Consider the following 13,072-nt stretch of genomic DNA (forward strand, 5'->3'; position numbering starts at 1 on the left):
AGTTGTCAGATTCACCAGGGTTGAAATGAAGGAAAAAATCCTAAGGGCGGCCAGAGAGAAAGGTCAAGTCACCCACAAAGGAAAGACCATCAGACTCACAGAAACCCTGCAAGCTAGAAGGGAGTGAGGGCCAATTTTCAAATCCTTAAAGAAAAGAACTTTCAACCCAGAATTTCATATCCGGTCAAACTAAGCTTCATAAGTGAAGGAGAAATAAAATCCTTTATGGACAAGCAATTGCTGAGAGATTTCATTGCTACAATACCTGCCTTACAAGAGCTCCTGAAGGAAGTACTAAACAGTGAATGGAACAAGCAGTACCAGCCACTGCAAAAACATACCAAATGGTAAAGAATAACAATGCAATGAAGGAGCCACGTCAATTAACGGGCAAAACAACCAGCCAGTAACAAAACGGCAGGATCAAATTCAAACATAACAATATTAAAGTTGAATGTAAATGGCCTAAACACCCCAATCAAAAGACACAGACTGGCAAACTGGATAAAAAGTCAAGACCCATCAGTGTGCTGTATTCAGGAGACGCATCTCACATGCAAAGACTCACATAGACTCAAAATAAAGGGATGGAAGAAGATTTACGAAGCAAATGAAGAGTGAAGAAAAAGCAGGGGTAGCAATCCTAGTCTCTGATAAAATGGACTTTAAACCAACAAAGATCAAAAGAGACAAAGAAAGGCATTATATAATGGTAAAAGGATCAATGCAACAAGAAGACCTAACTATCCCAAATATATATGCACCCAATGCAGGAGCACCCAGATACATAAAGCAAGTTCTTAAAGACCTACAAAGACACTTAGATTCCCACACAATAATAATGGGAGACTTTAACACTCCACTGACAATATTGGACAGATCAGCAAGACAGAAAGTCAACAAGGATATCCAGGACTTGAATGCAGATCTGGACCAAGTGGACCTAATAGACATATACAGAACTCTCCACCTGAAAAACACAGAATACACATTCTTCTCAGCACCACATTGCGCTGACTCCAAAACTGGCAACATAATTGGAAGTAAATCACTCCTCAGCAAATGCAAAAGAACGGAAATCATAACAAACAGTCTCTTAGACCACAGTGCCATCAAATTAAAACTCAGGATTAAGAAAAGCACTCAAAAGCACACAACCACATGGAAACTGAACAACTTGCTCCTGAATGACAAATGGATAAACAATGAAATGAAGGCAGAAATAAACATGTTCTTTGAAACCAATGCGAATGAAGACACAATGTACCAGACCCTATGGGACACATTAAAAGCAGTGTCTAGAGTGAAATTTATAGCAATAAATACCCACATGAGAAACAAGGAAAGATCTAAAATTGACCCTCTATCATCAAAATTGAAAGAGCTAGAGGAGCAAGATCAAAAAAACTCAAAAGCAAACAGAAGACAAGAAATAACTACAATCAGAGCAGAACTGAAGGAGGCAGAGACACAAACACACCCTTCAAAAAATCAATAAATCCAGGAGCTGTTTTTTTGAAAAGATCAACAAAATAGACTGCTAACTAGACTAATAAAAAAGAAAAGAGAGAAGAATCGAATAGATGCAATAAAAAACGATAAAGGGGAGATCACCACTGATTCCTCAGAAATACCAAACTACCATCAGAGATTACTACAAACAACTCTATGCACATAAACTAGTTAATCTGGAAGAAATTGATAAGTTCCTGGACACTTGCATACTCCCAAGACTGAGCCAAGAAGAAGTTGAAACCCTGAATAGACCAGTAACAAAGTCTGAAGTAGGCAGCAATTAATAGCCTGTGACCCAATAAAAAGTCCAGGTCCAGACCGGTTCACGGCTGAATTCTACCAGACATACAAAGAGGAGCTGGTACCATTCCTGTTGAAACTATTCCAAACAATACAAAAAGAAGGAATCCTCCCCAACTCTTTCTATGAGACCAACATAATCCTGATATCAAAATCTGGCAGAGACACAACTAAAAAAGAAAACTACAGGCCAATATCCATGATGAACATTGATGCAAAAATCTTCAATAAAATACTGGCAAACTGAATCCAACAACACATCAAAAAGCTTGTCCACCATGACCAAATAGGCTTCATACATAGGATGCAAGGCTGGTTCAACATACTCAAGTCTATAAATGTAATTCACCACATAAACAGAATCAAACACAAAAACCACGATTATCACAATAGATGCAGAGAAGGCCTTTGACAAAATTCAACAGCTCTTTCTGCTAAAAACTCTCAATAAACTAAGTATTGATGGAACATATCTCAAAACAATAAAAGCTATTTACGACAAACCCACAGCCAATATCAGACTGAATGGACAAAAATTAGAAGCTTTCCCTTTAAAAACGGGCACTAGACAAGGATGCCCTCTCTCACCACTCCTATTCAGTATAGTATTGGAAGTTCTAGCCAGAGCAATTAGGCAAGAAAAAGAAATAAAGGGCATTCAATTAGGAAAAGAAGAAGTCAAACTGTCCCTATTTGCAGACAACATGATCGTATATTTAGAGGACCCCATCGTCTCAGCGCAAAACCACCTTAAGCTGATAAGCAACTTCAGCAAAGTCTCAGGATACAAAATCAATGTGCAGAAATCACAAGCATTCCTATACACCAGTAACAGACAGAGCGCCAAATCATGAGTGAACTCCCATTTACAATTGCTACAAAGAGAATAAAATACCTAAGAATACAACTAACAAAGGAGGTAAAATATCTCTTCAAGGAGAACAACAAACCACTGATCAAGGAAGTAAGAGAGGACACAAACAGATGGAAAAACATTCCATGCTCATGGTTAGGAAGAATCGATATTCTGAAAATGGCCATACTGCCCAAAGTAAGATACAGATTCAATGCTATCCCCATCAAGCTATCACTGACCTTCACAGAACTGGAGAAAACCACTTTAAACTTCCTATGGAACCAAAAGAGAGCCTGTATAGCCAAGACAATCCTAAGCAAAAAGAACAAAGCTGGAGGCTCATGCTACCTGACTTCAGACTATACTACAAGGCTACAGTAATCAAAACAGCTTGGTACTGGTACCAAAACAGAGATATAGACCAATGGAACAGAAAAGAGGCCTCGGAAGCAACACCACACATCTACAACCATCTGATCATTGACAAACCAGACAAAAACAGCAATGGGGAAAGGATTCCCTGTTTAATAAATGGTGTTGGGAAAACTGGCTAGCTATAGGCAGGAAGCTGAAACGCCTTCCTTACACCTTATACAGATATTAACTCCCGATGGATTAAGGATTTAAACATAAGAACTATCACCATAAAAACCCTAGAAGAAAACCTAGGCCGTTCAGGACATAGGCACAGGCAAGGACTTCATGACTAAAACACCAAAAGCAATGGCAACAAAAGCCAAAATAGGCAAATGGGACCTAATTAAGCTTAAGAGCTTCTGCACAGCAAAAGAAACAATAATTAGAGTAAACCAGCAAACAACAGAATGGCAAAAAGTTTTTGTGATCTACCCATCAGCCAAAGGGCTAATATCCAGAATCTACAAAGAACTAAAGCAGATTTACAGGAAAAAAAAAAAAAAAAAAAAAAAAAACAAACCCACTCAACAGTGGGTGAAGGATATGAACAGGCACTTTTCAAAAGAAGACAAATATGTGGCCAACAAACATATGAAAAAATGCTCATCATGACCGGTCATTAGAGAAATACAAATCAAAACCACATTGAGATACCATCTCACACCAGTTAGAATGGCAATGATTAAACAATCTGGAGACAACAGATGCTGAAGAGGATGTGGAGAAAAATGAACACTTTTACACTGTTGGTGGGATGTAAATTAGTTCAACCATTGTGGAAGTCAGTGGCGATTCCTCAAGGATCTAGAAATAGAAATTCCATTTGACCCAGCAATCCCATTACTGAGTATATATTGTAAATCATTCTATCATAAAGACACATGCACACGTATGTTCACTGTGGCACTGTTTACAACAGCAAAGACCTGGAACCAACCCAAAATGCCCATCAATGATAGACTGGACAAAAAAAAAATATGGCATATATACCCCATGGAATACTATGCAGCCGTAAAAAATGATGAGTTCGTGTCCTTTGTAGAGACGTGGATGAACCTAGAAACCATCATTCTCAGCAAACTGACACAAGAACAGAAAACCAAACACCACATGTTTTCACTCATAGGCGGGTGATGAACAATGAGAACCCTTGGGCACAGGGAAGGGAACAACACTCACAGTGCTAGGTGGTGGGGGTGGAGGGATGGGGAGGTTGGGGACAGTGTGGGGGGTGGGGAGGAGGAAGAGGGATAACACCAGGAGAAATGCCTGATACAGGCAACAGTGGGTGGGGGGTTGGTAACAGCAAACCACCATTGCATGTATGTACCTATGCAACAATCCTACAGGATGCAGGATGTGCACATGTACCCCAGAGCCCAAATACAATCCAAAAACAAAAAAAAAACTTGTACTGGAATGTTCATAGCAACATTATTCATAAAAACCAAAAAGTAGAAACAACTCAAATGTCTATCAACCGTTGAATGAATAAATAGTGATATCACCATACCAAAATTCACACAATAGAATATTATTCAGCCACAGAAAGGAATGAAGTACTGATACATGCTACAATGTGGCTGAACCTTGAAAATGTTATGCCAAGTGAAAGAAGCCAGTCACAAAACACCACATATTGTGTGCTGCTTTTTATGTGAAATGTCCAGAATGGGTGAATCTACACAGACAGAAAATAGGATAGTGATTGGCTAAGGATGGGTGACTGGGGGTGGAGAGAAGAGGGCTGGAGGGAAATTGAGAGTGACTGCGACTGGGTACAGAAGCTTCTTTTTAGGGGTAATGGAAATGTTCTAAAATTGAACATAGTGACTAAAAGACCATAGAATCATATATTTTAAGTGGATGAATTGTGTGGCATGTGAAATATATCTTAACAAACATTTTTTTTTTTAACAAACATTTTTTAAAACGTTAAAAAAATAATAATAAAATGAACTCAGAGCAAAGACAAGGAAAGTTTTTAACCCTTCCATTGAAGACAAGAGTTAGAAGAGGTAAGATAATTAGTGTTTTCCCTAGGAGTTTCAGTCCTCCATTCTTCATCCCAGCAGGAACCACAGAATCTAGCCAAATAACGATCTAGATCTACAAGCTGCCAACTATTAGAGGGGGATAAATAGGCTTTCTAAAGCATAAATGACACACTAATGGGTAAAAACCCTTTATTATTGCTAATTTTTACTAAATAACCTTGCATGAAATGCCACATTTCATCTAAAATATGTTCTCAACAGGGGCAATGTATTAGTTTGTTTTCATGCTGCTGATAAAGACATACCCAAGACTGGGAAATTTACAAAAGAAAGACGTTTAATTGGACTCATAGTCACACATGACTGGGGACGCCTCAGAATCATGGCAGAAGGCAAGGAGGAGCAAGTCACATTTTACATGGATGGCAGCAGGCAAAAAGAGGTTGTGTTGGGAGACTCCTGTTTTTAAAACCATCGGATCTTGTGAGACTTATTCACTATCACGAGAACAGCATGGAAAAGACTTGCCCCCATGATTCAATTATCTGCCACCAGGTTCCTCTCACAACATGTGGGAATTATGGGAGCTACAAAATGAGATTTGGGTGGGGACACAGCCAAACCATATCAGACAATATCACCCCCAAAGGAGTAAAATATATTCTTAGGGGCAAAAAAACCCTTTCCTCTTTTTATGTATAAAGCACAGATATGCACATGTTACATAAATAGATACACAGCATATCTATGGTTTTAAATTTTAATGGAGAGGTTAACTAGTGGGAAAATACCCAAAAAGGGAGCTTGAGGTCCATGGTTTTCTGATTCTTCATTCACATACACTAGACAAACCCTCTTCTTGTTGTGTGAAACTATTATAAGATGAAAATATTTAGCTTTTTCATTCTGGAAATGTTCATGATAACCAAAGGTCCCAGATTCTCTGTATAAAATATGGGCTTTTGCTATCTAATCATGTGTTGCTTGTGAAATCATCTACTATCTTAGAATGAGAATTTATGCCTTGAAACTAAAAGGCACAACCTACTACAGAACTTAAAAAGAGACAAAAAATATGTACCTATGTATCTGCCCTTTTAAAATCTTTCCTTTCATGCCTACTCCTACCCCAAAATACAATATTTGATATAAACAGGAGAAAAGGTGACTTTCCCCCTTTGCTTTATCTACCACTCTCAACCCCACCCTCCCTCCACTGCCCCACCATCACCCTTCCCTGCTCCAGACAAGAGAAGACTTGCAGGCCACACCCTGTCTGAAGTCTGAATATTACCATCTGAACCCACAGCCTCTCCTTTTTCCTCTTCTCTATCCCTTTCTCGATAATATACACCTTCCTTTTCAGTGCCTTCCCCTATCTTAATTGGTCTAGTCTACCTCATTTCAAAACTGAAAAGGCTCTGATTTTCATTTTCAACTGAACATGATACAGAGTGCACTCTCACAGACAAATGCCTTTTCCATTAATTGTGGAATAAAAACCTTTGACTCCCAGTAAATAAACTTCAGCCATCAGAGAGAAGATGGAGGTGACACCTGCTTCAGTTCTTGGGGGTAGAGGAAAGGAGCTGAGACAGATCAAAAAGTGGGGTCATCAGCCTCTGCCTTCTGACTCCTGCGTCCTTAGAGCCCTCCTTTCCCTCCTGCCAGGAAGTTACTCCCAGCTGCAGCCTCATCCATTGTTTTCGGTTTGCCTAAGAATTACTGCGTATAGCAGTGGCACTTTCCTGTTGCTGCTGCTGCAGCCCTGCGACTGGGAGCATGTACTGCCTGAATGCAAGGCCCACACGATTCACTTACCACCTGCCTTCCTCGCCTATCTCAAAACTGTTCCGACACTCCCCGGTGCTAGGAACCTGGGGCCACCTTCCCTGTTCTCACTCCTCATTTCAGGACCACCAATTCTGGTCTGGGTCTCTCTCTTCTCTCTGTATCAACTGAGGTGTTGTCAGCCAGCTATCTACTTGTGCCCCAGGCAAGCAATTCACCTGAACAGGGTCATATTTGTCTGGGTCCTGGAGTCTTAGTAAGTGCAATCAACGTCATTACCCACAACCCAAAGCATCTTTTTTAGGCATCAGAAATATTTTCTTTAGTTTCAGTTTTCAGTTAAGTGCTTTCATGTTTTTAGTCAAATATTGGCCCTCGTAATCTATTCATTTCTTTTCCCAGTGGAATTCAGATGCTCTTTACAAAGTTGATTTTCTTTTCCTTTCTTTTCTTTATTTTTTGACAGGGCAAAAGACGGAGTCTTGCCCTGTCACCCAGCCTGGAGTGCAGTGGCGCAATCTTGGCTCACTACAACCTCTGCCTCCCAGGTTCAAGTGATTCTCCAGCCTCAGCCTCCCAAGTAGCTGGGACCAGAGGGGTGCACCAGCACTCCCAGCTAATTTTTGTATTTTTAGTAGAGACGGGCTTTCACCATGTTGGCCAGGCTGGTTTCAAACTCTTGACCTCAAGCGATCTGCCAGCCTCAGCTTCAAAAAGTGCTGGGATTACAGGCATGAGACACTGCATCCAGCCCCAAAGTTGATTTTTAATGGTAAACATTTAAGTGAAAATATGAAACTTCTTTTGAGAGATGTCTACTCATGTCCTTTGCCCACTTTTTCATGAAATTATTTGATAGTTTGTTTTGCTATTGAGTTGTTTGAGTTCCTTGTATACTCTGGATATTAGTCACTTGATGGATAAACAGTTTGCAAAGATTTTCTCCCATTCAACAGATTGTCTTTTCACTCTGTTGACTCTTTCTTTCCTGTGCAGAATCTTTTTGGTTGAATACAGTCCCATTTGTCTATATTTCTTCTGAACAAATATATAAAAAACTGCTCAGCCTCAGTAATCATCAGGAATATGTATATCAAAACCAAATGAGATATTATCTTATCTCAGTTAGAATGGCTACTATTAAAACAACAAAAAATAACAGACACTGGCAAGGATTTGGAGAAAAGGGAACTTTTACACACTGGTTATGGGAATGTAAATTGGTATAGCCATTATGGAAAGCAGTATGGAAATTTCTCAAAACACTAAAAATAGGACTACCATACAATCCAGCAATCCCACTTCTGAGTATGTATCCAAAGGAATGGAAAGCAGCATATCAAAGGGATGCCTGCGCCCCCATTTTTATTGCAGCATTATTCACAATAACAAAGATATGGAGTCAAGCTAAGTGTCCTTTAGTGATAAATGGATAAAGAAAATGTGGTGCATATACACAACAGAAAACTATTTGGCCATAAAAAAGAATAAAATCCTTCATTTGTAGCATGTTTGGAACTGGAGGTCAGTATGTGAAATGAAACAAGTCAGACACAAAAAGACAAACATTGGATCTTCTCACTCATATGCTGGAACTAAAAAGTTGATCTCTTGGAGGTAGAGTAGAATGATGGTTATCAGAGGCTGGGAAGGGTGTTTTTAGAGGGAAGTGAAAAGAAGTTGTTTAACGGGTACAAACATGTAGTTAGATAAAAGTGTTATCGGTGCAGGGGTGTCCAGGTTCTTGGTGCCTTTAACACAGAATTGGACAAAATGCACAGACAAAGCAAGGAAAGAATGAAGCAACAAAAACAGAGATTATTTGAAAATGAAAGTACATTCCATAGTGTGGGAGCAGTCTGAGCACAGGAGCTCAAGGGCCCCGTTACAGAATTTTGGGGCTTTTAAATACCCTCTAGAGGTTTCCATTGGTTACCTGGTGTACACCCTATGCAAATGAAGAGGATGAAATAAACTTACGAAGTCATTTACTTGGTGTATATGCCCTAATAAGAGGATATTTCCTGTCATAGCTGAAGTGTGAATTGGCCTTATATTCCCTGCTTCCAGACCCTATTTTCTGTTGCAGAAGGAATAAATTCTAATATTCAAAAGTAGAGTAGGGTGACTAGTTAACAACCATAAATTTTATATTTCAGAATAACTAGAAGAAAGGACTAGAAATGCTCCCAACACAGAAATGATCAATGCTTTAGATGATGGATACTCTAAGTGCCCTGACTTGATTACTACTCATGCAACAAAATATCACACGTACCCCATAAACGTGTACAAATATCATGCATCAATAAAAATATTTTAAAATAGGAAACTACCTTTTCACATGTAATAATATGAACTCTTCCTGCAGAACTATCTAACAGCTCTGAAGTATAAGGAAAGCAAAAAGGAATTTAGAAACTTTCCCCCAAAAGACCTAACTTTTATTTTACTCAGTTATAACCTTTAAATGAAATTATCACAGGGCATAAAACATTCAGCAAAACATAGAGGCAATTTGGAGCAAGAAAATAGGACCAGCTTGCATGTGGTGCTATGCAATTTTTTAATGACCCACTTTCAGACATTTTTAATGTGACATAAAATAAATTCTGCTGTCACAACTTCCTATCCTCCCTCCAATCTTGAAGCATAGCTGGTGGGCTTCCAGAAAGAGAGCTCTGTTTAATCAATTAGCTGTGCATCTCATCTTCTAATCCACACCCTCCATACTTTAATCACAACATAACTAGCTTTCCTCCCTGGACTCTCCTCTCAAGCCATCGTCTACACAGCAAATATGTGTCGTGTGCCTAGTATGTGCCAAGCTCCACCAATATACACCATTGCTCTTCATTTAACCCATAGGAGAACCCTATCTTTAAACACTTATTTTTAAAAAGTAAATAAAATCCACAATGACAGGTAATTCTTGTTTGTTATAGTTTGACAGTGATAATCATCCTTTTGACCTTGACATCCCACATCACCCAGATGTCTACCCCTAACCCTGACCACCTAGGATTCTGGCTGGTGGTTGTTGTACCTGGGCCTGAATATAGACTCTAGAGTTGATGAAACCTACAGGTAAGGAGGAAGCATGTGACATGGAAATGATCAATGTCACATTAGAGTCCCCAGCGCTGTTTGTAAAAGACTCCAATGGTCTAGCCTGAGGATCTACATTTGCCCTTACAAAGAGTTCCAAACAAAAATAATTTCCTCCTGTCTTTTTTTTTTTGAATCATATATAATTTGTAAGTTCAGAACTGTTTTTATGTAAGTACTGGTATATTTTGGCAAAATAGTCCCATTACTTTGTAGTCATCCTTTTACAAAAAAGCTCTCTTAATCCATTTGTACATCTAGGTCATTTTCAACCTGAATAACTGGATACCATTTTTTCTCAGTTTTGACAACACGACATGGTTTTTATAAGAGTTCCCTTTTATTCCTTTTGTTAAAAATGTAACTAGATATAGATTTATCATCGGTATAAAACATACAAATCTAACAATGGCCATTATTTGTTTTCGGTTATACATCATAACTATGCATCAAATTTCTAACATACCGCCCGGTGCAGTGGCTCACACCTGTAATCCCAGCATATTGGGAGGCCAAGGCAGGTGGCTCGCTTGAGCTCAGGTGTTCAAGATCAACCTGGGCAACATGGCAAAAGCCTGTCTCTACCAGAAATACAAAAAATTAGCCGGGTGTGGTGGTGCATGCCTGTGGTCCCAGCTACTCAGGAGGCTGCGGTGGGAGGATCATTTAATCCTGGGAGGCAAGGGTTGCAGTGAGCCGTGATTCTGCCACTGCACTCCAGCCTGGGCAACAGAGTGAGATCCCCTCACTTCAAGAAAAGAAAAAAAATCTAACATACTCTTTTTTTTTTTTTTTGGCTGCACACACTAATATTCTTCTCTCTCTTAATACTAAGGATGCTTTTATTCTAACTGGATATTACTGGTTTCACCAAAAGGATCATCCACATGCTGAGAACGGGGGCTGCCAACTTGCTACCAGCAGAATGAGAGGGAAAGTGCCTCTGGCCTCAGTGATCTGTACGTGCCTCCAGTTACACAACAGACAGATCAGCCTGAAATGATGACAGGAGGCAAAGAATTGCGCCTGTTATACACTGCAACCATTTCTAACTCTGTGTTGCTGAAAAGGCCTGAGCTGCCTAAAGGAGTGTTTGTGTTTTCTTCTGCTGTAAAAAATGTACTCACCCTAAGGAGTAGAGGCGGCACTGCTTGTTGCGGATTTGATGAGCTAAATTGAACCTGTCGTCAAGACACACTGACCAGGGCTTGTGTGTAGGACTAGAGTCAGTAGCCAGGCTGTCTGTATTCATGTGATTGCATGCAATCTGTAAAGATTGGAAATCAATGTGAATAATTTGAAATGTTGGATGATAAATAGCAAGTAGGGATTTTTGCTTCCCCATCCCTGAAAACCATAATAGGAAAGTTATATCCTTCTCCACTGCTAACTACTCTCCTCCCCAGGGAACAACAAGTTGTTGTTTGGAGGAATTTCAATTACCAAATAATAAGTAATCTCCTGGAGACTATATGCAGGTTTGAAGGGAAGTTAAGAGCTGCTGTAGCCATGTGCAGGTGTACAGGAGAGAGCAAATCAGGAGCAAAAGCCGGGAGGTGTGGGGTGTCAGGAAGGCTTTGTAGAGGGGTACTAGTCCTGAGGATGAACTGAGAGGCTCGGACCAAGAAGGGCATTCCAGATACAGAGAACTGTGCTCACCATGCATCCAGACACAGAGAACAGTGTGCTCACCATACATAGAGGTCTTTGTTACCCAGAGTCCCTGCTATAACATGTGGGGCACAATCAGAGGCATAGATCTCAGAAGCATACTCCCAAGATTAGCTATCCCTTATTTCAGGCAGATAAGGTGGGGCTGCTAAGGTCCCGAAAGGTGGCAGGTGTCATCCAGGGTAAACCGCTGATCACGGGTCAAGTAAAATTAATTGGCAGTCCCTGCTGATAAGGCAGTGTTCTTTGTGATACACTGCTCTAATGTACTTCCTCCTGGGGAAGAAGGGCAAGAGCCCCAGGCAGGAGGCTCTTCCTGAGCTAACAGAAGCACTTTTCTTAACTCATCCATCAAAATTAGATAAGAAAACCAAAGGGAATGTGTGTATAAGTCAAACAGAAGCAAGTCTCTAATTTCAACTGCACACAAAGCAAATATACTTCATAAGGGATTCTGACTTGTGTTTCAGGCTGGTAACATTTTGCACAGCTGAGGCAGACTCTTGAAACCAAAGAAAATAAGGAAAATAAGTTCTGTGGCCAAGATATTTACCTTACTGAGCAACAGTATTTTCCCGCAATCCCTTAAAACTCTCAGTCATCATGATGCTCCATGAATGCAGCAGCTTTTGCTGTCACAGCATAGACCACAGATGCAAAGAATGTTTTGAGAATTATTGCATCGTTCCAGATGCAAAGAATGTTCTGAGAATCATTGCTTTCATCCATTGGAAAACATTAACAGCAAGCAATTTTCTTCTTAAGAAGATATTCTAGAGCCAGGCATGGTGGCTCATGCCTATAATCCCCACACTTTGGAAGGCCGAGGCAGGGGGATTGCTTGAGCCCAGGAGCTTGAGACCAGTCTGAGCAACACGGCAAAGCTTCATCTTTACAAAAAATACAAACACTAGCCAAGCATGGTAGCATGTGCCTATAGTCCCAGCTACTCAGGGGTGTTGACTGATTGAGCTCGGGAGGTTGAGGCTGCGGTGAATCATGATTGTGACTCTGCACTCCAGCCTGGGCAGCAGAGCAAGACCAGAACCTGTCTCCAAAAATAAATAAATAAATAAAAACTTAAAAAGAAAAGAAGATATTCTAAGTTTGTCAAATCCTTTAACTGATTTTCCAAAATTTTAATCTAAGAAGATCATATTAGGTAGCGTCTATTTGACTAACACAGCGTCGGCATTACTCTTGTATCACCTACAGCTGGCCTGGCAATACCATCCTGCACTATTTATCAGTGAATGTGAGTCTTCTGCTAGGATATTTCCTTTTTTTTTTTTTTCAGAGGAAAGCTGAAAAAGTGAAACCCCTATGTATCTTTTCCTTGAATCCAGTATTTTTCTACTTCTCTATCTTCAACCACTGTTTAATGGAAAAAATAATCAAAGAAAATGGAATTGAATCT

The 13,072-nt window shown here is 39.9% G+C and overlaps 1 protein-coding gene across 9 annotated transcripts in view; it reads right to left on the reverse strand.

Annotated features, from left to right (window-relative positions):
- Positions 1–13,072, reverse strand: part of METTL24 (methyltransferase like 24) — a 119,145-nt gene that overhangs the window by 61,228 nt on the left and 44,845 nt on the right. For 5 of the 9 annotated variants that reach the window (XM_002806728.7, XM_054254323.2, XM_054254324.2 and 2 more), the window contains one exon: positions 11,112–11,251. The exons of the other annotated variants lie outside the window; for them this stretch is intronic. In XM_002806728.7, coding sequence (XP_002806774.2) covers positions 11,112–11,251 — 140 coding nt within the window. The remainder of the gene's footprint in view (positions 1–11,111; positions 11,252–13,072) is intronic. 9 annotated transcript variants of the gene reach the window in all.

Source organism: Callithrix jacchus, chromosome 4 (assembly GCF_049354715.1).
Source record: "Callithrix jacchus isolate 240 chromosome 4, calJac240_pri, whole genome shotgun sequence".
In the NCBI taxonomy this organism is placed as follows: Eukaryota; Metazoa; Chordata; class Mammalia; order Primates; family Cebidae; genus Callithrix; species Callithrix jacchus.